This window comes from Taudactylus pleione, unplaced genomic scaffold (assembly GCF_031769625.1).
Source record: "Taudactylus pleione unplaced genomic scaffold, aTauple2 ptg000316l, whole genome shotgun sequence".
Classification (NCBI taxonomy): Eukaryota; Metazoa; Chordata; class Amphibia; order Anura; family Myobatrachidae; genus Taudactylus; species Taudactylus pleione.
The window spans coordinates 9,987,435-10,012,054 of record NW_028284717.1 but is presented as its reverse complement, the minus strand read 5'-3'; the positions used below and the strand labels follow the sequence as shown (position 1 = coordinate 10,012,054).

At 43.6% G+C, this 24,620-nt stretch overlaps 2 protein-coding genes across 2 annotated transcripts in view; one reads left to right on the top strand and one right to left on the bottom strand.

Moving 5' to 3' along the window:
• The first annotated feature begins 1,694 nt into the window (after positions 1–1,694).
• HSPA13 (heat shock protein family A (Hsp70) member 13) lies at positions 1,695–12,117 on the top strand. The gene is made up of 5 exons (XM_088442728.1): positions 1,695–1,869; positions 4,801–5,141; positions 5,947–6,160; positions 8,800–8,967; positions 9,303–12,117. The coding sequence occupies exons 1-5, from the start codon at positions 1,845–1,847 to the stop codon at positions 9,941–9,943; spliced, it is 1,389 nt and encodes a 462-aa protein (XP_088298854.1). The 5' UTR covers positions 1,695–1,844; the 3' UTR covers positions 9,944–12,117.
• A 643-nt stretch (positions 12,118–12,760) lies between these two features.
• Positions 12,761–24,620, bottom strand: part of LOC148510565 (ATP-binding cassette sub-family C member 1-like) — an 82,549-nt gene continuing 70,689 nt past the window's right edge. Inside the window, exons 22-28 of the mRNA XM_088442750.1 lie at positions 20,005–20,131; positions 19,631–19,732; positions 19,392–19,535; positions 17,677–17,835; positions 16,808–16,974; positions 16,455–16,649; positions 12,761–14,901 (exon numbers count right to left, since the gene is read on the bottom strand). Of these exons, the coding sequence (XP_088298876.1) occupies positions 14,769–14,901; positions 16,455–16,649; positions 16,808–16,974; positions 17,677–17,835; positions 19,392–19,535; positions 19,631–19,732; positions 20,005–20,131 (1,027 nt within the window). The 3' untranslated portion in view covers positions 12,761–14,768. The remainder of the gene's footprint in view (positions 14,902–16,454; positions 16,650–16,807; positions 16,975–17,676; positions 17,836–19,391; positions 19,536–19,630; positions 19,733–20,004; positions 20,132–24,620) is intronic.

The following is a 24,620-nucleotide window of genomic DNA, read 5'->3' as shown; positions in this document are numbered from 1 at the left end:
CAATTCAAGGTTCTCACACTAACTTACAATTTTTTCACGTATATTATAACCTCTTTTCAACACTTAATAACTACTCGCACACATCTATACTTTACACTGCACTGTCACTTTTTCCTTTTTCGTGTGATGCCCTGGGGGGGTCCTGGGCTGGATGTTTTTTGTGGTGTACTGCGCCCCGGACGTGAACCCCTTAGAGTTAGGGACTGCTAGTAACAGAGAAGCCGTGACGTGGCCTAGCAGCTTCCTATGTATTTGCAAATGCATGCAACCAATATCTCTGAAGTTCTATTACCATAGTGTTTATATATTGTTGCAAGTATAATTCAGTGTGCTGAGGAACAATAGGGGGTTAAACCCCCTTCCCTTTTCTACTTGGTATGACCCCTCCCTTTCATGCACCTGAAAAGTACTACCAGATTGATTGAGCAGCTGCCATTTTTTTGTTTGTGGCTATGTATTGCAGCAATATCCTGTGCACCCATTTCTCTTTTGTGGAGGGACAGGGATGTGTTCGCCCCTTAATCTGTCTCTGCAACGCTGTATCCCATGAAGTGTATCAGGTTGTACATCATTGATATAGCTCATACTTGCCTACTTTTGAAAAAGCATTTCAGGGAGATTGTGAAAACACCTATGAGCGCAGCGGTAAAGTGGGCGTGTACTGCTACATTTGAGAGGCGTGTCATATAATTGATTTACATCCAAATGTAAATGAGCCACAAAGCAGTTACTAAGTTCTATTTGTTGATGAAAACACACTAATACTTTTCAGAAAATGCATGTAGCCATATGGATCATTGTGCCTTATACCCAATGCAGGGAAATGATACTAATGATCCCAATTGAATGTATATAACAGCTACATAATGGGGGTTATGGAGCATACACACGGTCAGATTTGTCAGATGAACGATTTTACCAAAGTTTTGAACGATTTTTGACTGCATTAAAATGAATGGAATCGTCCAAGTCTGACTGCAAACACATCAGATGTCAGATATCGTTATCTGACCATCGGGAACGCGCATCGTTAATCGTCCATCATTCAGGCATGTCAGATTTTCCTTCAGATATGAACGACTGAACAATTTTGAAATCGTTATCGTTCAGATCTGAAGGAAAAATCTGACCGTGTGTATGCACCATAAGGTGCAATCAGGGAGATTACTAGACTCTCCAGGGAGTCAGGGAGATTGCTACTGTTTCAGGGAGTCTCCCTGACAATCAGGGAGAGTTGGCAGGTATGATATAGCTAGCAAGGCCATAACTAGCGTAGTGCAACCAGTGCCTTGGCACAGGGCACCGCAGGAAAGGGGGCGCTGTTTGGACCTGTCAATTTTCCTGTTTATTATCACTCTCACTTATACCTTCCCCTGCTTTTACCCCCAGCATCTCCTGGCCTCCCCTATCTCTTCCCTGGCACCTTTTTCAGGTGCACTATCTTATGTCCCTGTTAAAAACTGGGTGGGGCGCCAATACTCTCTCTGGCACAGGGCACCAAAAAGTGTAGTTACGGCTCTGATAGCTAGTACCCCGCCCACACATCCTTCCTGGTGTGAGAGAAGAAAAGTCTATCAGCGCCTGTAGTACGGAATGATGATGATGCAGGCGGCGCGCGCGGCACAGGAGGAAGACGTTCTGCGCATGCTCTCAGCGGGAACTCCCCGGGAGCGCGCCCGGCGGCCTCAGTCAGTCATTATGTTCAATGTTTGTGTCGCGCACGTCAGCGGCGGCTCTGTCCCGGCATGCTGTGCGGCCGGTAAGGTACAGTCATCATCATTCATCACACTGAGCTGAGCGGTAGCAGGAAGCGGCGGCCGGACGGTGTGTGACACAGCGCTAGCATGGCCGGGGAGATGACCATACTGGGTGAGTGACCTCCGCTATACTGGACCCTTCTGTACCGGGCTATGCTGGGAGCTGACGGGGAGGCACATACAGTGTGCTGCCAGCATAGTGCCCGGTGCTGTACAGCGGGGAGAGGGGCACAGTGCTGTACAGCATAACCATAGAGGCAGCATACAGTATCATACCAGGAGCAGCACATCACTGGCCAGTGTGTTACTGTAATGCCATGTCCCTGTGTGAGGAATCAGTCACTGCTGGTGAGAGAGCAGAGGGTGGGTTACACTGTACAGCAGACTGATCATCACCTTCTGCTCTCCTGGAGGAAACCCCTTCACTCACATAGAGCTGCTCCACTGCTCCCCGGTACTCGCATCATACACTGCTCCCCAGTACTCGCATCATACACTGCTCCCCGGTACTCGCATCATACACTGCTCCCCAGTACTCGCATCATACACTGCTCCCCGGTACTCGCATCATACACTGCTCCCCGGTACTCGCATCATACACTGCTCCCCAGTACTCGCATCATACACTGCTCCCCAGTACTCGCATCATACACTGCTCCCCAGTACTCGCATCATACACTGCTCCCCAGTACTCGCATCATACACTGCTCCCCGGTACTCGCATCATACACTGCTCCCCAGTACTCGCATCATACACTGCTCCCCAGTACTCGCATCATACACTGCTCCCCGGTACTCGCATCATACACTGCTCCCCGTGTGCATACATAACATGCTTCGCACACACACACTGTCAAACATGTTGCACTAAACGTGCTTGTGCCCGCTATGTACATCAGAGGCGCCCATTGTGCCCACTCGTGTAATATCCATGGCACTGAAGCCTGTCTGCGCACCAGTGTCCCCTGTCATGTGGCTGATGCCTGGTACATTAATAAGTTGTGTGCTGGCTCTGTCACAGGATCTCTTGTCTCCACCATCTGTCAATGGCCAGTCTACTGTCATCGTATAATCTCTAGTTATTATGGTATAAATCAGCGCACCAGACACTGAGCGGTTTTCAGTGACGCGCCAGAGGAGAGTAAGATTTACAAGCTATGTAAATGCCAGATTTACATTTAGGCCTAAATATTTTAGATGTAAAGGTGTAGGGCAATACCATTAACGTGCGGGCAGCTATTTCTGTCTTTTTTTTTTTTTATCTCTTCAATGTCGGAAATGGATGGGCGGCCTCAGCAGTCTATAGGCCCCTACACACGGAACAATGTAGGCAACGATTGCGATATCTCGTTAACAATTTCCCTTGAACTCCTGAACACTCCCGGACAAACGATATTGTGCATACACATGGAACGATTGTACAAATGATATAGATGGGTCCTTAAGGATTGCAAATCGTTAACGATATATAGTTTTGGCACAAATAACCTCATGATGCATCTCTGTTTCTCCGTCGGCTGCCACAAAATGGTGGAGGGGAGTGTCCAGGAAAAGTGACGACAAATCGTTCCTTGTCCATGAAATCGTTTGTCGTGCGTATACACTGAACGATGTGTGGCAAATCGTTAGGTCGTGATCTTTCTGCATGTTCAAAAGATCACAGACCCCGACCAATGACCAGAGGGAGCGTGCATCGGCATGGTTATCGTGCTTACACACGGCAGATTTTAAACTATTTGTCGTTCCAATAGGTTTAAATGGCAAATAGTTTTAAAATATTGTACCGTGTGTAGGCAGCTTTAGGCTCAGAGAGCATGCAATTAGATTATGGTAGACTGGTTGGTATATTTTCTAGGTTTAATTAAAATCCTTCTAAAGTAAGGAGGTGTCCACATGTCCTTAGAAAATTTGAGTCAAGTTCCCTATGACGATAAACAAACATGTCACCATATGTTTGCTAGTTACTAATTCCCCCTAGTGACAGATACTTGTGGCAAATTGGTAGATTTGTTTCCTTGTTTGCATATATCTTTTTTTTTTTCTCAATTTTGTGTTGCCATTTCTTATAAATCTGTTAAAATTGAATATTTAAGTGATTTTATATTTACTTCATTGCCAATATCAAGTTTCCATGGGTGTCCACAATGCATTAGTGGCATTTATATATGTATATACCAATACAAATAATATTAGCATAATACTTATTGTAGGTTATAATGCTATGTTTCCCATGGGGTGTGGTATAAGAGATAGACAGTAATTAGATAGACAATGTTTAGATAGACACCAGATGTTAGACAGTCAATAGTTAAACAGGGACAAAGGTCAGACACACTAAAGGTCAACATGTAAAAAGGTCGACATGATCAAAAGTTCGACATGAAAATGGTCGATATTTATTTATTTTTTAGCCCTAATCTTTACCATAACCGTCCTCTTGGTGCCTAACCCTAACCGTGTGAGTAAGTGCCTAACCCTAAAAAGAAAATATAAAAATGTGTCGGCCCTTTGTCCGTGTCGGCCCTTTGTCCGTGTCGGCCCTTTGTCCGTGTCGGCCCTTTGTCCGTGTCGGCCCTTTGTCCGTGTCGGCCCTTTGTCCGTGTCGGCCCTTTGTCCGTGTCGAACATCTGGTGTCTATCTAGACATTGTCTATCTTCTATCTATAGTCCGGTACCCGTTCCCATTAATATTACAATAGCACTACATTCTTTTACAAATATATTCACATCATGGGTTTGCTGAAATGTTAGCAATTACAGGCCATATGTTGACAAAATTGGCCTTTAAATAGGAATGTGTTCATTTATATGTGAATAATCGTTTTAAGCAATAATAAAACGGAGAGAAATGTTTATCCTGACCTATGGCTGTAAATACGCAAGCAGAACCGGCCACCCGGCTCAGATGACTGGATCTATGTCCTTATAATAACTGAGGAGTCTCTTTGGAAGAAAGAGGGAAATGCTGCCTATACAGAACTAAGGTTTTTATTTATATATGGTAATGTCAACATATGGTTCCTTTTTTTTGTCTTTCAAACCAGGTTCTGCTATTTTGGCTCTCCTGTTAGCCGGATACCTGGCACAGCAGTATTTGCCTATGCCCACTCCTAAAGTGATTGGCATAGATCTTGGGACGACGTACTGTTCGGTTGGAGTGTTCCATCCTGGCACAGGAGAAGTGAAAGTCATTACAGACAGCGGCGGTCACCAGAGTATACCAAGTATTGTGTCTTTTACTGAGAAGGATGTGTACGTGGGATACGAAAGTCTGGAGCTTGCCGATGCCAATCCCCAAAACACCATATTTGATGCCAAAAGATTTATTGGAAAAATCTTTACACCTGAGGAGTTGGAAAGGGAAAGTGACCGCTATCCATTCAAAGTAAGTACATATATATTTCTGTTATATATCAGTGACACTGGATACTAGTTGCCTTCTTAGTCCAGTGCTTGAGCTCTGAATGCAGCAATTTCCACTGAATTATTATTTGTATATTTTGGGAGCGCTGACGTGTTCTGTAGCCTTGTTTAATCTGAGAATGTTATCCAGACGCGCTGGTTCCTGGTTGCAGAGTTTACAGTTTACTTTCCCTGCCACTGGCACATAAATATGCGCACACATGCCACGGATCGTAGAAAGAACATAGAGAGAAAACATATAAACTCCATGCAGATAGATGGATGGGTCAGTGCGATGAGACCTTACCATCCACTTACTGTCAGATTACTGTTCAGCTGCCACTGCATAGCTACTGGGGGAGACTCTGGCAGATTCAATTAGCTGTGAGCTTCCATCTTTGCATGTTCAGGTTATAGAAGGTCAAATTTTGCTTATTTTTGCTCCTATTTCTATGGCGCACAAGCAGAAATAAGTAAAGTTTAATACTTTGATATACCGCAGAGTATTAGCGAGTGTGATATTTATTTCTGATCAGCTTAAACTGGACCAAATACTTTAAATGTTGTTAGCCACAGCTAATTTACAGCTCTTAACAGTTTTACTTTGTGTTCCTTTTCAATAGAACTATTATTATTATTATTATTATTATTATTAAACCAGGCCAAAATCCCTTTAGCTAGGAAGTGGATCATTGGGATACATGAAATGACTGGCTCCTTGGCTGTAACAATATGCATTCCAAGCTATGTGGGATATACTAACTGTGTGCTGAATACCTTGCTTTTAGGTCCTCAGTAAAGATGGTGAAGCAGTATATTCTATTACAACCAACGAAACGTTTATAGCAACTCCTGAGTACATCAGCTCTCAGCTACTTCTACAGCTAAAGAAGATGGCAGAAGAGTACCTCGGCCTGCCCATCTCTAAGGCTGTTATTTCAGTGCCCGCAGAGTTCGACGAGAGACAGCGCAACTATACGGTTAAAGCCGCAAATCTTGCCGGTACGTGATTGCACTTCTATATCTCACTGTGTTATAGGAGAGATTTATTTGTGTGAGTTGGAAACAGAAGATCTGTGATAAGGCAGGTTTATTATATAAATCAAATAATTAGTTATGTTGTTTAGGTGTAGACAACTTAATCAGCCACTGGGTGTTGTACAGCATATCTAAATTTATTAAATTGTCTGTTGAAATCTTGGAAGTGCACTGTTCTTACCAATCGACAGACAGGTTGTGAGTAATTAATCTTCATTAGCTACCATGGAAACAGACTCTGGACTGTACTGATTATTTCCCTGGTCATAAATGTTTGTAGGAGAATGTCCAGTTTTTCATAAAGAGTTTCTCAAATGCAGCGTTTTTTCACAGAAGGTTTCAGGCCGGAGTCTTATTCTAAATCAGGCATGTCCAACATGCGGGCCGAATAGACATTTTCTGCGGCCCCAGAGTGTGGGCTCATATATATATATATATATATATATATATATATATATATATATAATAATGCGGCCCACACCCCTGCCACGATCGGAGCACAGCTCCGATCGGGCAGGGTTTACTTACTAGGCTGGCAACACTGGGTTTCTGAAGCGATCAGAGGCCAGCGTTCCCAGTGATGCAGCGCACGGGTGATGTCATGACGTCGCCTGCGATGAGCGGAGCCTGCTCATGCCATTCTAGATCTAATTAGATCCAGGCAGCGTCTGCGCGGGATGGCGGGAGTCATGACGGCGTGGACTGGAGCGGTGCCCAGCGGCCGTCGTGAAGAAAGGTAAGTATGACAGGTGAGTGGGGTCTGTTCTATCCTGGGAGGGGGCACAGAATAATGGGCACAACATGAGGGGCATTACTGGGTGCACTACTAAGGGCATTACTGGGGGGCTCTGCATAAGGGGCATTACTGGGGGGCTCTGCATAAGGGGCGTTACTGGGGGGCACAACATAAGGGGCATTACTGGGGGCGCTGCATAAAGGGGCACAACATAAGGGGCATTATCGTGGCACTACTAAGGGCAAATCTTGGGGGGGCACTGCATAAGGGGCATTACTGGGGGCTCTTTATAAAGGGGCATTACTGGGGGCTCTTTATAAAGGGGCATTACTGGGGGCTCTTTATAAAGGGGCATTACTGGGGGCTCTTTATAAAGGGGCATTACTGGGGGCTCTTTATAAAGGGGCATTACTGGGGGCTCTTTATAAAGGGGCATTACTGGGGGCTCTTTATAAAGGGGCATTACTGGGGGCTCTTTATAAATGGGCATTACTGGGGGCTCTGCATACAGGGGCATTACTGGGGGCTCTGCATAAAGGGGCATTACTGGGGGCTCTGCATAAAGGGGCATTACTGGGGGCTCTGCATAAAGGGGCATTACTGGGGGCTCTGCATTAAGGGGCATTACTGGGGTCTGTGCATAAAGGGGCATTACTGGAGTCTGTGCATAAAGGGGCATTACTGGGGGCTCTGCATAAGGGGCATTACTGGGCACTGCATAATGGGCACTACTAGGGCACTGCAATAAGGGGCATTGCATAATGGGCACAAATTCAGGGGGCATTGCAAAAGGGGCTGTAATACAGGGTGGAATTGCATAATGGGCACTACTACATGGGGCACTGCATTGGTTTTTATTAATAATAAACCTTTCAAAATTGCATATGACTTTTATTTTTGTTGCGGCCCACACACTCGTAGAGCTTGAATATTCGGCCCAGTTGGTATTTTGAGTTTGACATGCCTGTTCTAAATATTAGTTGTTCCAGTAAATTGTAGTGTTCAGTATAGTTGATTTAGATAACATTATTTTTTTTATTGGATTTGCTTGTTAAAACTATGAGGACCAATTCAGAACAAATGGTTGATAACTGCAGAGACACTAATCATTGTCCAACCATATTTTCCACCTGTTCTGATTGATACGTGTATGCCTGTATCCCTATCAGATGCTGATGGGAAATAGTGGGCATCTTTGGGCTTTCACACTCAACAGTTAAGTCGGGAATTATCTATCCGATCGGCCGATGATTGTATGATCGGCCAGATCATTGTGTAGTGTGTATGTAGGAGCGTTAGCCGATAAACAGCTTCAAATGCTCCTGCATCTGTCAGGCCGAGATCTGTTCTGATACACACACTAACTCGTTCCTGACTTCCCGATCACACTGAGCTAAAATTATCTCAGGGTGTACACCGATCCGATAATCGCTCTGTCTGGTCAGTGTTTATCGGATCTGCAGAATTTATCTGCTTGTTTGTATCCAGCATTTTGAGCCGTTTTGGTCTTGCATGACTTAGGAGTCTATGCACTAAGCCTTGGATAGAGATAAAGTGAGGAGAGAGAAACTCCCAACCAATCAGCTCCTAACTGTCATTTTTCAAACACTGCCTGCGAGATGGCAGTTAGGAGCTGATTGGTTGAGACTTTATCTCCGTTGACTTTATATCTCTCCAAGGCTTAGTACATTGACAAGTTACACGTCACTAATACATGCTTATGTTTTGTACCTGAAAGTGTCAGAAAAGCTAATAAAATAAATAGCAAATCTTCTTATCCATAGGGAAATATGGTTTAAAAGTATGGCGCCTTAGCTTTTAGAATGTGAACTATATGTCGTACTATCCTTGTGCTTTCTTTATTCAGGCCTAGATATTTTGCGAGTCATCAACGAACCAACAGCAGCGGCGATGGCCTACGGGTTACATAAGATTGACGTGTTTAATGTCCTAGTGGTGGATTTGGGAGGAGGCACATTGGACGTATCTCTGTTGAATAAACAGGGAGGAATGTTCTTAACACGAGCTATGGCAGGTAATGATCATTGTTTATCCGTTCCCAGCAGACTTCTTTGTCCCTATTAAATCCAAGCTCTTATTTCTGCATTACAGGGGAAAACTTTATCAAATGTAGTTTGTAAAATGCTTTAGGGCACTTAATGCAGGCATTTTCTCACTAGTGATTTATAGTAACATTTTGTTATGTTACTGTTGCAGTTTGTCAAAAATCTTTTAGTAATGTGATTTGCACTCCATCTACTTACTACTTGCTATTGGTTATAATATTTGAAACAAATTAGATTTTTCACTTAGACTGAGTTTGTTAAATGTTAAATTCCTTGTCACTTCTGCTCACGATCATCTGTTTAGGTAACAACAAACTAGGAGGCCAAGACTTCAATCAAAGACTGTTACAGTACTTGTACGATGATATTCACACCACCTACGGGTCACTGCCATCCCGTAAGGAAGAAATCCACAGGCTCCGGCAATCTGTGGAAGCCGTCAAGTTAAACCTCACCCTGTATAATTCCTCTTGGGTGCAAGTGCCTTTAACCTTGCCTGCACAACCTCCAACAAGTCCTGAACAGGGTGGTCAAGGGGAACGCAAAAAAGAGGGTGGACTACATCGGGAAGAGCTACAAGATGAGAAGAGCAATGTCAAACAGGTCCATTATAAAACTGAAATTACACGGAAACTCTTTGAGCATTTGAACGACGACCTTTTCCAAAAGATCTTAATACCCATAGAACGTGTATTAAAGGAAGGGCACCTTCAGAAGGATGAAGTGGATGAGATTGTGCTAGTTGGCGGGTCTACACGGATACCCCGCATACGCCAAGTCATCCGAGACTTTTTTGGTAAAGTACCCAACACATCGGTAGACCCGGATCTGGCCGTAGTGATAGGTGTGGCCATACAAGCAGGGATCATGGGGGGCTCCTGGCCTCTTCAAGTCAGTGCAATAGAAATACCCAATAGACACTTACGGAAAACTAACTTCAATTAAACAGGTGGTACGGTCACTTCTGACCACTGTTTCCGGTTAAGTATTGCAGAGAGGTGACCTGCTGTCTTTTACATCTGCCCTCAAGAAATCTATATTTATTTATTTTTTAAGAACTTCTAAGAAAGATGTTTATGGAGATTAGTCACTTTATTTTGTGTGGGTGGAAGAATCCACTGGTATATTTATTACATTTTGTACTATTTCTGCCCATGGTCCTCACATAACTTACTTGAATGTAAACACAGTCCCTATATTTAATATACAGAAGCCTTGAATTTGTCCTTTTTTAATTTTTTTTTTCTAACTTTTTGCACAGTGTATATAAATTATATAGTTGCCTTGTTTCATTTATGTTGAATTTATGTGAACAAAAAAAAAAAATATTCGCTCTTTTCATTTTGTCTTTCTGCAAATTTATATAATAGGGATACAGAATTAGGGTTGATAATAGCTGGGCTTTGTAGAGGTTTTGCAACATCCATGCAGCATAAAAATTCCACCATGTAAAATGGCAAAGCCTTTTCGCGGTTTAATGCGAGAGTAACTCTGCCACTTATAATATTTACAGACCCTGCAGAAAATAGTGTTCATCAGCTCCTTATGGGCAATACTGTAAGTGCTGCTAAGTGATGAACTTTGGGGCATATTCCATTTGTGTCTTTTAACAGACTTTGGTAATATTTGTATATATTTTTTGCATTCCGATAAAAGGAGCATATGTCAAATTGGTAATCGCATAATCTCAGCTGGCGCACTATATTGTATTTTTATAAAAGAGTAGACTTGTGAATATCATTAGTTGAGTAAGGACTATAGTGATGGAGGCCAGTGACGAGGAGTTCGCCCCCTGTCCAGCGCAATCATTCCAATTGACTTCCAGTACAATGATAGTTTGCACAACATTCCTATAGGCGTTACATTGCTGACTTTTATTGTCTGGGTTGCTGTACAGAAAATCAGTTACTTGCTCTTGGGGGGAAAAAACCCAGATAAGAGTACTAGCAATATGCTCAGGTAATTATATTTAGTCTAAGGTTTTGGATAAGTTTCATGTTCGCCAGCAACGTTAAAGGGAATATCTGTGAAATCCACTCAGTCGTTATTTAACGGCATCACTGGAATAGGACATAGTAAATGCTACATTATAAATACAGCTCTGCTTCATCTGTAAATCAGTAGTTTTAGAAAATAGAGTGTATCTTAGGGACACTTGGTACACGATCTCAGATGATCATAATGCTCCCTACTAAATCATCCTCTCTACACTTGATTCCAAAATGAAATTGTTTTTGCTCACTTGAGTAATAGACGTATTACAGATGTGCTGTAAATTATAACGGATTAGACATTTAATTTCCTTCTGTGGGGCGTAAGTGTCATTTCTGCGAATTGACACCCCCCGAACGGTTGGAATGATGGCATTTAACAACCACCAGCATCGCCGAGTTATCTTTCACCCCGTAAAGGTGCTTGGGAATATAGCCGATATCTGGGAACCACATTCTACCGTGATGTGCGCTGGGGTACATCGATCAGGACTGAATACAGGCCTATACCTTAAACCATACTGAAAGGCAAACTATCTGGATTATTTTAGTTTTTTTTTTATGGCTAATGATATGTTTGTTTTCCCAATTAATTTTGCTCTTTCATTATATTAATTATCATTTATACCAGTCCTGTTACTGTCATACTGTCATTACTGGCATATAGTGAAGGCGTCCATTTTGTTGGCCGAACCAGTATGTATCATACATTCCTGAGGAAATGGTTCCTCTTAGATCGATCGCAGCGTTCTCTCTGTATAGGTGACAGGTCCTCTATCTGCTTACAAAAGGTTTGAAACATGGTGTTGTCTCAGAGTATAATTATACTCTGCTATATTAAAGAATAAAATAAGCTTTATTTCTTTTATATTAATAAACGTCATCCACCATAGCAATATAATGAGAATCTTAAGATCACATTCTTGGAGACAGAGCCACGAAAGCTCCCTCAGATATGCATTGTTCTCTCTGTACTTTAGTCCGGGTCCATCTATGCGAGGGGTAAGCGGCAGTATTAAGGTTATTGCTCTTCGTAATAAAACTTACTCCTATTGAGTATGAATTTATATTTAGACTTTCTTTGATCCCTTTATATGTATATCTTCAAGTAAAAGTTATTTAACAAAATGTGTCCTGTGGTTTATTTAGCCTAAGCTTCCTGTCCCAGAAGACTGTACGGTATATACTATGATGTTTCATACCCCTTTAGCTCCCATACTTCAGGGACAGGTGCCCCTTTCGCTGTATTTCTTACAAATCTGTCATTTTATGGTGAAGATTCAATTTATTTTTAGTTTCTTTTATTGAAAGTTGACCATATGGTTATTGGATTATCATGTAAATCCTTGGAAATAGATAAAGCCAACTACCCTCCTTTTAGATTATCGCAATAAAAGATTTCCTATTCCTTTCCAAAAAGGTGAAATGGGTGTTTGGCAATAGTTTAGTAATTACATATACTGTAGATGGAGTAAGGGCACACACTGAAGCCTGGTACACTCTGCAGGTCAGATAGACGCTCCGATCCTCTATTTATCTGACCAGGGTGCTCCCAGTACACACTGAGCTTATATGTGGCTCAGTGAGTACTTTCTTCTATGGGAGCGGGAGGTCGGGCATCTAAAATTTAAAAATTCGACCTTGTTTATATCGGCTAATGTTCCTGCACACACACCTATACAATTATTGGACCGATCAGATGATATCGGGTATGTACCCAGCTTAAGCACCATAACATACAGGACAGATTCATCCACACTTCATGGCCGATGTAGAAAACAGATTTCAGTTTATTGAGTACTGTTTACAGCAAGTGACAATGACTGATCCCTGAGACTGACAACAAGAGTGTGTTAGGGACAATATACAACACATTGTACTAACTTTTATTCAAAAACAGTTACAACACTAAGGGGGGGAAACGTATCAAATGTTCTAAAGTGGAGAGGTTACCCATAGCAATCAGTCAGCTTCTAGCTATTAGTCTAGGACATTCTATAAAATTATAGGTAGCTGGTTGCTGTAAGCAATATCTCCACTTGTTGTTTTCAGAAAGATTGATACTTATCCCCCTTTTTGCACTGAAATTGACTTGTGTTAGTGACGCTAAAGTAACATGTCAAACAATTGTCCATACAGCACTGTTAATTTACAGTAACCATTTCATATACAGATTAAACTTTTGTACCTATGTTAATTTATAGAAATATATATCTAATCTATTTAAAAATACATGCAATATATATAATGCACGTGTATTTTTATATTAGGCTGTTTCAAGCATGTTTGGTACCTTGAAAAGAAGTTACAATAACTGAACATTTTGCATCCTTATATTTTGTCACTGCAGACATTCGCAATCAATCCATACACAACATAGAAAAAGTGACTTGGTCTCTATGGGGTGGGAATTCAATTACTGGTGATTCTACTGCCAAAGATTGCTGCAATGCTCGGCTGCATCCATCAGCCAGTTGCCTTTTCCTGCACAACTATGGGGCACCGGGTAGAACTTGCGATATTCCATTTCGGAATAGCACCTCACCACCATGGCGGTGAATTGATTCTCCCATGTTAGAAACATCAGACTGTAGAGGTAAAGTAGAAGAGTGGCAAAGTATGGTATAGTTTAGGCATGATGGCCAAAACATTGCAGTTAAAAACAATGCTGAAAAACCCTGACTAGGTTAATATGAGGTTTCTGTTTCCCACACTGTGCTGGCAAGGGAAATTATTCTTTTAACACTACCCGTATGTTGCTCCACCCATGTCTCCTTTTTCCCAACTAGAGCCACTGGTATGAGACAGAAAATGGTTATTCACCATTAGTTATAAAAGGCCACCATATTACACATTGCTGTACATTAAGAGGATCATCAAACAAATAAGTAACATACATGACACGAAACACGTTACAGCTGCCGCCAAGAAAGTGCAGATTAAATAAAATGTAAAACAAATCCATGAACACATTATCAATATATTAGTTCAATTAAACAGGATCAGGGACATTTTTCTTTCCTGGTGCCATCTTTCCGGTGATATTTACTTGGGCACAGTAGCAGCATTTGCTGCTCCTGTACAGAGATCTATCTTTCCAAATATATCACCAGAAAGATGGCTGGCTCCAAGAAGTATAGGAAGGAGGGCAGGTACTTGGCGAATCAGTCTGTGGAGGGTGTGTGGCACAGGGCTGCCGGACTGATGATAGATAGGCCCCTGTGGCTTTATGATTTCTGGTCATATCTGGACACAGAAAGACAGTGCCATAGCTGTCAGTGTAAGGACACTGCATAGCGTACTCAAAGCAACAAATGTCTTCTGGACACAGATGGACTGAAATATTTGCTATATAAAACAGTTATACAAATGAAAAGAAAATATTTTAATGGTTTTTTTTTCTAATTAATCAACATATGTGAAACATTTTTGAATAATCCTGAGGTAGCGTTTTTGTACTGTTATTTCCAATAAAATAAAAAGTGCATTACATGCCACATTGATATTTCCCCCTGTGACTTATTTGTAACTGGACAGATTTTACAGCATAACTCAGGAGACTGATAATGATGTCCTGAATCGCTCGGGGTGAATCAGATGATGGGGTGGACAGATGGTTATTAAGTACATAAGTGGCCATCTCGGAACACACAGCCGTAGAGTGGGAGATCTCCTTGCAGGTCAGAAATCGGGCACTATTGTGCTATAGGTGAACGATGCATTAACTGGTCTTATTGCAGAACAATCTGAAGTAGTGTGACAGGAGTAGGAACCAAGTTCTAAGATGGATCTCGCTGATTATTCAGGAGTATCCCAGCTTCTGACACCATCTTGTGGAAGACTCCTTTCTTCTGTATCAGTCGTTGGGGCTCATCAAACTCTACAACTCTGCCGCAGTCGAGAACAAGCACCCTGCGGAAAATAGAATCTAGTCAATCCCTTCTTCTGGAACATCTAGTTGTACGGTTCAATGCTATTTCTAGAGCTGGCTCCTCTCTATCTGGCTTTTAACTATTCGATTGACACAGTGGCAGAATATTAGGATCGTAGAAATGCTCTGCATGGAGATTGTTGGGTTAAAGGACGTACAGAGAAGTAGACATAGACATTGAGACAGACTGCAGTCAGCTCGGAACTGTTACTAGGGAAGTTGTAGAAAACATTTGGGTGTCAGTGTGTAACACTCCTCAGTAGGGATGTAGTTATTATCCCGACTGTCGGGATACCGGCTCTCAGCGTTGGGATTAGGGGTTAGGGATGGGCATCAGGTGGAGGAGGTTAAGTTTAGGCACTGGGGGGGAGGGGTAGGGGCAGGAGAGTATACTTACATTATTCTTTCCTGGCTTCTTCTGTCGAAATTGTGACCCTGTTGGGATGCCGACGTCTGTATTCTGACCGCCGGGAACCCGTACCCAACCCCCTCAGTAATACCCCTTTTCCACTGACTTGAAAATCCTGGATTATTGCACAGGAACGTATAGCAACCTAGGATTTTTGTTAGTGGAAATAGCTCCACCCGGCTCCAGTTACCCGGGAATCCTTCCTGGGTGCCGTGCAGGGTTTTACATGGGAAGGACTTGGGTGAGCTGCAGTGTAAATGGGTAATCTAGGTCGTCCAACCCAGGTCCCATTTACAGCACAAGGAGAGCCACATTCCGGCGCAAGGAGATGATGTCACCCGTGTGCAGTGTGAACGGCGCAGTGGTGGAAAAGGGGTCTGACCCGGTTTGGAACTGATTCCAAATCCCTGGTCAGACCCTGGACTTTGGAGTAAAAGTGGTATACATGTTATGCCTTGTTTCACATATTGGGGTTGGATTTTCTTCTGAAACTTCAAACAGAAAAGTGGAGGTGTCCATATTTACCTAGTAAATCTGATTGGTTGATATGGGCAACAGCACCAGTTTTCCTTTGTAGAAGTTTTAGTATATCAGCCCCATTGTGTGTATAGGTGCAGCTATGAATCTAGCATTTAATCTTCCAAACCCAATTACCTCTATTATCTAAGTGCTGAAATTGAATGTCCACACAACAGTAGATGTCTCTTTCCATGTAAGCTGTCCCTCGACAGCCTCCTGGTGCAATAGTGCACACTGGGTCTGATTCAGCAGCTGATGCTATTGCGAATATATGCTAATGCCTGCCAAAGCTCAGCCGCCATAAAGACGCCCCCTGCTGCTTTCTCATATCCGCCGTCCAATGTCGCTCTTCTGTGTAAACATCGGTACCACGCTTCAGTTTTTCCGACCACCCCCCCACCCAAAACACTGACAGCCTGTCACTCACTTTGTGATGGATTTCTCTGCGCATCCGTAATCGCAATGCGATCGCTGCGTACACGCAATGCGGCTTATAAGCATGTGCGATGCAAACAATCGCTCGACTGCATTATAAGCAGAGAGGGGAGGAGCTGACAACTGAACCATAGAGAAATCTGCTTCTAGGTTCTGTAAGATTCCTTGTACCTTTCAGAGTCGAGGACAGTATGAAGCCTGTGAGCTATCGTCAGTACTGTACAATCAGCGAACACCTTGCGAATCGTGCTCTGAACTATGTTATCTGTTTCCATGTCAATAGAGGCTGTTGCTTCATCTAAAACCAGTATCTTTGTTTTCCGAAGTAAGGCTCGAGCAAGACAGATAAGTTGCCTTTGTCCGACACTACAAAGAAACAAAAATGGTGTAATATAGTGAGTACAAAGCAGAAGTAAAAGGCAGGGTTACAACTTTGTATTAATGTTACAATAGTCACAAGGTTGCGGATGTTTCCTGCATCCTGTACGGTAACAAGCCTTAATGTATATGGTAACAGACTGTACCTAAGGTTCTCTCCTCCTTCTGATATCTCATGATACAGTTTCTTGGGAAGAGATTGCGCAAAGGTCTTTAAGTCGCACATCTCCAGAGCTTCCCAGAGATCCACATCCGAATGTTTCTCTAATGGATCCAGGTTCATTCGAAGGGTACCCGAAAATAAAACTGGATCCTGGGAAAATAACATATTCAGTCGAAATTGCCAAAAAAAAGAACAAGTAAACATTTAAATATTGATATATATGTGTATTATTAAGTTCCGCAGCAAATATTTGAACATCAGAAAGACGTAAAGCCTGCCCGCCACCGATGCAAAGTCACAGATGGTGACTGGGAATATTGGGCCTGATTCAGACCCGCTCGCAAGCGGGTTGATGGCGGCCTCTTCGCACACGCAGCGGCCGCACTGCGCGTGCGCAAGCCCCGGAGCGAGAGAGAAATTCTCTCGCTCCGTGGCTCACAACAAAAGAGGCGGCTGTCGATGTTGGGGGTGGCTTCACAAACGGAGGCGTTCCCAAATGAACGCCTGCCGTTTGTGGGCGGCCCCACTGACATCACCAGTGATGTCACTGGGAGAGCTTCCGCCTCTATTAGAGCCAGAAGCTCTTTGGGGCTAGCGGCCACGAGACCCTACCACAAGGGTCTCGTCACACGCCCCGATGGTCTTGACCATCGCGACCATCATCCTGGCCGCTCCTGGTCACCCACAGCTATGTGAGCGGCCGGGAGGCCGCACAAAAAAAAAAACGCCCTGATTCTGAGCGAGCGCTCTTTCAGAGCTTCCGTCTCTGAATCAGGGCCATAGTGAACTATTCAAGCTACAATGAAATTAAAAATTCAGGGAGGGTTCAATTGATATTTTTAATACATTCACCTGTGGTATAATATTGAGTTTGCTCCTTAAATCATGCAGTCCAATTGTTTCAATGTCAATGCCATCCACCACAATCTTCCCTCCTGCCCTCTCGACAATGCGGAACAAGCAATTGGTGAGTGTGGATTTACCAGCTCCAGTTCTTCCAACAATTCCAAGCTAAAACATATGATTAAAAAAAAATGTTTCTTCAGCTCGCCTAAACAAGAAGGGATATGTACAATATTTCTACTTCTTTGCAATATTTCGATTGGACACAACACTACAGTTCTGCCTGTGTTGACAATAAAAACTGTCCCCCCTCCATTTTGTCACTGACACAACCAGCTGGTCATCAAGTACTGCGCCAAACAAGCGATTTCTTACCTTAGGTTTACTGTTCATTCACACATTATATCAAAATTATCACCAGTTTCTAAAAAAATCTTATTTCCGAATGTATTCATATTGTGCGAGACCAATAACATAACCCCCATGTGTATGTAAAGCACATGGGGGTTATGTTATGTGGTGCATAATGTGGTCTCTCTTTCATGGGAAGCACCCCTGGGAGGCTTTCAGATTCGGCCATAACACTTGCGGGCAGACAAATGTATGTCCAATGGCGACACATACATATGTGACTAACACGTAATCCTTGTAATATTTAGTGCATGCATGAAACAAGGTATTCATTATAACATTACTTACACTAGTTATAACAAAAAGGTTACTGTTTTGTTTTGTTTTTTTAAATATGTAATTATTTGAAACTATGAACAAAAATCAGGTGAACAGTAATTCACAATGCAAATTACCAGAGTGCAGTTCTGATTAGAATAGTGGTACTCACGCTTTTCTTAGCTGAGATCTTATGTGACAGTCATAGTGCGTACAGACGGGACGATCGACAACGATAATGATATCGTTGTTGGATCTCCTGGATGTGCTGGACCATCGATATTGATCATCCAGCACACCATGTGTACACCAACGACTATAACGACCCCTATAGTAACCTGGTCGATATCGACCAGGTTGGCCTGCATTCACGGGCGATGTTCGATATCGACCATATGTGCCCGCGCATCGCAGGTCGTTGGTGGGCGAAAAATGCACGATATGAACGATAACGATATGTTCAATATCGTTATAGTTCATATTGTCAATTTTAATCATACCATGTGTGCGCACCATAAATCACTGTTCTGGGTCTCCACATGTCAGCGTACCACTGTTATAAAACCCCAAATGTCAGTGTGCCACTGTTCTGGGACCCCAACTATGTAAGTGTGCCGTTAATTGTCAGTGTGCTATTACGTTGGACTCCATGTGCCAGTGTACCACCGTTTTCTGGGACTCCAAGTGCCTGCGTGCCTAAAAGGGTAAATGCCTAACATAAAGTATTGCATATCTGATGTATCCAGATTATAACAGACTTTGGGATACCAATTAGGACCATGTATCACAGTGCACCTCTGGATTAGATGAAAACCGTAAACTGATTTTCCACCTAACACCAGAAAATAATAATGTAATGCTGGTAGGTAGTATATAATTCTAATTAGTACCCACCCTCTCTTGCCCCTCAGTCCTAGCTAGCTGCAGGATAAACTACTGACGTTTTAGAATACCATGGGGAGTGCATCCGCTTCACATTTGCAGGATGGACTGAGTACAATGATTTCACAATACTCTGTCTACCATGTAGCGCAGCAGAATGTATTACAGTTTACCTTCTCTGTCTCATTCAGCTGGAAGGTGACATCCCGGAGAGCCAGGTCATGGTCTTCCCGATACCGAGCCTTGTAATTTATAAACTCAATCACCCCCCTGTCTGGCCACTCAGTCGGCGGTCTTCTAGTGGTGATCCACGGCGCCTGGAAATATAGGTACAACTTCCATCACTATTCTATAAAAGAATAAGAATATCCCGGATATATCTGGACATCACTGAACAAAAAGGTTCCTATACCTCTTTTTCCATGTCTTCATATTCACAAACCCTTTCGATTGCTACGCCATTCGTTTCTATCTCACAAGCTTTGCGCACCCAAAAATTCAGCGTTTGTGTGATCTGGGGAGGAAATGCCATCTTTATTTTCCAAGAAATTAATCTAAATATAAAAATATAATTGGCAAGTACCAACGTTCTGCTTGTAACCCCGATCTTATTAATATTTACAGAATGAAGCCAACTAGGAAGTGTCTTTTTGGAATTGGTCTGGGTTATTGGCAGTAAAACGGTATATGGAGGCCCGGGGTAGTCCTTATCCAGTCTACAGGACAGGCACCTTCTGATCTCTGTAGGCAATGGTTACATATACTGTCTGCAGCTTATGTACTTACATTTAGCGCATATGTTATGGATAATCCCACTGTGCCCGAAGTCATTTTCTCTCCAGCTTGGACAGCAAATAAAGCAGCAAAGAAAACCATCAGGTTTCCCAAAAACTCTAGTCTCACTGCTAGCCACCTGCAGGTAGAGACAGGACATAGATCACATATTATGCCTCATGTGCATATAGCAATAACCTGTAACACTGATACAGCTCTGTTGTGTGAAATGCACAGTGTAAAGAGTATTGTTGCTTGATAGCCACATGTGATTAGTTGTGTGTGTGACGCTGCACCCAAATAGCCAGATACGCTATCTTCCCTGCTGTATTACACAGAATAAAACCTCTCCTAAGTGTCCTGCTTTCGTCAGAACCAATCTGATCTACGGGATCAGTCCCGACCAGTACAGCACTGTCCTATGGGCCAAAAGTTTGGGAGTTTTAGCCCATTCATTGCTTTTCTGCATAGCAAATGGAATGGGTGCCATAGGTTCAGATAGGTTTTGAATGTCTTTATCTAGGCTGGAGGCCTGGCTGGATGGTGCAGTATTTTAAAGTGCAGTCTTTTTAAGTGCAAAACTGTAGCGTTAGACCTGCGTTAAACCGAAGATAAACAGAAGGAGGAAACTCAGAGTTCCATCAAACAACAAACCTCAGCGGTCTAAAGATTCAGGACTGTTACAACTGGACTCCCTGTGCAGTCACGGCAAGAACACAACACTTCTATTGCTATTAATAATGCTTGCCTTCTGATTCTCACATACATCTCAATGCCATGTCAGTTTACCTCTTTCCACTTGGAAACACTGGGTCTGATTCAGAGCCGGACGCTATTTGCGCTCGCTCGTTCAGAAAAAGGGGCTGGCTATTTAAATTGACCGCTCGCTCTTTGCGGTCTGTTGACGCCTCTATGTCTGAACGAGCGTACAAAACATGCGGTCGTTATTTTGTAAAAAACGCCCCCTGGCCGCTCGCATCATACGTCATCTCCGCTATTTATTAGATTAATCGAGTACATCGAAAGGCGTATGAACTGCTCGCTATTCTTGTGGTTGCATTTTCCTACCGCAATCATGCGAGCAGTTCAGACTAAAAGACAACCAACTGACGTGGTCAATGACGCTGCTTTGTTAATTATGCACACCCTTAAAACTCCCGTTTTGACCTTTTGGCACGCCTGCGTTCAGATCTCCACTCCACTCCCCGTTTTAAAGCACCTTCCCCTGTTACCACCCACAAACGCCACACGAATTTCAATCGCACTGACTGGTTCGCGCATGCGTATTACAACCCATACGCATGCGCAGATGTGCGAACATCGATCGGAACGAACGAGCGGCCGCTTACGAGCGGCTCTGAATCAGGCCCACTGTCCTTTATCTTCGCTCTCTTGCCTAGCCTCACATCCTTTATCTGCTTACAATCTACGTTATTATTCAAATTCTGCACACATTAGATCCCCACTTTTAATCCTCTCAATAACAAATTTGTTAATCTGCATACATATTTACCGTCACTGTTCTTTCACTTGCATTTCTACAAATTTCTTGTACTCATATTTCATTTACATTTCCAAATGTAATTCCTCTTGTTTACTTATCAACACCATGACAAGGTTTTCTTCTACTCCCTCCTTCAATCAGTCTCTACCTAATCCTCTGTTCTGCCCCCTGCTTCCACCTTTATCCTTTCCCCCTTGTCTCTTCCACCTCCTCCTCCCCTTCTCCCCCTTACTCTGTCTGCCTACTCTTCCCTTCTCTCCCATTACTCCACTTTCTTCCTGTTCTACCCCCCCACTGTCCTACTATCCCACCACTGAACCCTCCTCCTACACTTCTCTCTCTGGCACTTCACCCCACTGCCATCCACATCTCACTCCCTGCCCACCTCCTACAGGTTCCCTTTCTAGCTCAGGTGCCCACACCATCACTAAACTCTATTCATATCGGTCCCCCAACTTAATCTCACCTCCAAACCGGATAATCTTATTCACATCTCCCCCACAAACGCTATCTCTCTATCCTGTGCCCTCTGGAATGCCAGGTCAGTCTGTAATAAACTGGTCCCCACCCATGACCTTTTCATCTCCAACTCCCTGAATCTCCTAGCTATTACTGAAACCTGGATCTCACCCTCTGACACCACTTCTCCTGCTGCTCTATCCTCTGGGGGCCTCATCTTCCACACACCCCGGCCTGGGGGTCGCCATGGTGGTGGTGTTAGGGTCCTTCTATCCATCAGTTATTCCTACCAGCTAATACCCTCTGAACCATCCCTTACATTCCCCACATGCTGTATGCCTCTTCCAACCAGTAAACCTCAGAGTAGCTGTCATTTACCGTCCTCCTGGATCTCCCTCCAAATTCATTGACAACTTCGCTTCCTGGCTCTCTCACTTTCTCTCCTCAGATCTTCCCTCCATTATCCTAGGTGATTTTAATATTCCTATTGACATTCCCACAGAATCCTCTGCTGCTAAACTCCTTACCCTTACCTCTTCATTTGGTCTCGCCCAATGGACCTCATCACCCTCCCATGTGAGTGGGCACTCATTTGACCTGGTCTTTACTCACCATTGTGATATTTCTGATTAACTCCAATTCCCCATTCCACTCTCTGACCATCACCTTCTCTCTTTTAACCTATCCCACTCTCCTTCCCCTTCTTTACCTCCTAAGGCTACCATTACTAAGCGTAACATTAAGACTATTGACACTGTTGCTTTTTCCTCCCTGCTGGACTCTCTTCTCTCTCCTGTCCTGAACAAGCCACTTCCCTGTACAATTCCTCCCTTCTGCTCTTGACTCTGTTGCTCCAACAATAACTACTCACCCTGGCAGATCCACACCACAACCCTGGCATTCCAAATGCACCAGATACCTGCAAAAGTGTTCAAGAATTGCTGAACGTCAGTGGAGAAAATCACGCTCTAAGGCTGACTTCCTCCATTTCATCCTTCAGTGCTGCCCTGTCCCTCTCCAAACAAACATTTAAAGAAACTCATCTCCTCCCAGTCCTCAAACCCCCGGCGTCTCTTTGCCACTTTCAACTCCCTCCTCTGCCCTTCCCCTCCTCGCCTCCCCTCCTCGCTCTCTGCCCTTGACTTTGCCACCTATTTTACATCTAAAATTTACTCCATACGTGAGGACATCATATTCCATCAGACCCTCAGCACTCCTGCCCCTCCTTTTCCTGACCACCCCTCCCCTTCTGTCTCACCAACTCTGACATCCTTCTCCCCTGTTTCTGGAGAGGAAGTCATGGTCCTCATCCAGTCCTCCCCTCCTTCCGCCTCCCCTCTTGACCCTATCCCTTCCCGTCTCCTCTGTTACCTGTCTCCTTCTGCCTGTTCCCATATTGCTCACCTCCTTAATCTCTCCATATTATCTGGCACTGTCCCTTCTGCATTCAAACATACCCTTGTCTCCCCCATTCTTAAAAAACCTACCCTTGATCCTAACATACTCTCCAACTACCTACCCATCTCTCTTCTTCCTTTTGCTTCCAAACTCCTTGAGCGTAGTATTGTTTACAACCGCCTTACCACCTTTGTTTCCTCCCACTCCCTCCTTGACTTATTTCAATCTGGCTTCCATTCTCTCCACTCCACTGAAACTGCCCTCACGAAAGTCAGCAATGACTTCCTTGCTGACAAATCCAAGGGCCACTACTCTCTCCTCAATCTCCTTGACCTCTCTGCTGCATTTCACACTGTAGACCACCCTCTCCTCCTGCAAATCCTTCACTCTCTTGGTTTACATGGCACTGCCCTCTCCTGGCTGTTCTCCTACCTCTCTGATTGTTCCTTCTCTGTCTTCTCTCATGACTACTCTTCCGCCCCACTTCCGCTAACAGTAGGAGTTACCCAAGGTTCTGTTCTTGGACCTCTCCTTTTCTCCCTATATATGTCCTCTTTAGGTGAACTCATAAACTCTTTTGACCTCCAATATCATCTCTATGCTGATGATACTCATATTTACCGTTCCACCCCTGAGCTCTCCCCCTCGCTCCTTACCCATATCTCCAACTGTCTCTCTGCTGTCTCTTCATGCATGTCCCAGCGCTTTCTTAAACTTAACATGTCTAAGACTGAGCTGATCATCTTCCCACCCTCTTCCACTACCTCACTTCCCACAATTTCATTATCTATTGATGGCAGAACTATCTCCTCTAGCCCCAAAGTGCACTGTCTTGGAGTTATCCTTGACTCCTCCCTCTCCTTTAAACCACACATTCAGCGCCTCTCGCAGTCCTGCCGTTTCCACTTAAAAAATATCTCCAGGATTAGACACTTCCTCACCCAGGATGCCACTAAAACCCTCATCCACTCGCTGTTCATCTCCAGATTGGACTACTGTAACCTTCTCCTAGCTGGCCTCCCAGTCTCTCACCTCTCTCCACTACAATCGGTTCTCAATGCTGCTGCTCGGCTCATCTTCCTCTCCAGATGTTCTACATCTGCTTCCCCTCTCCTTCAAGCCCTACACTGGCTCCCCTTCCCCTTCAGCTGCCAATTCAAGGTTCTTACACTCACCTACAAAGCCCTCACGAAATGCTCTCCCACATCCATTTCTGACCTTCTCGCCCTTCATACTCCAGCCCGCCCACTTCCAAGATTTTGCTCGT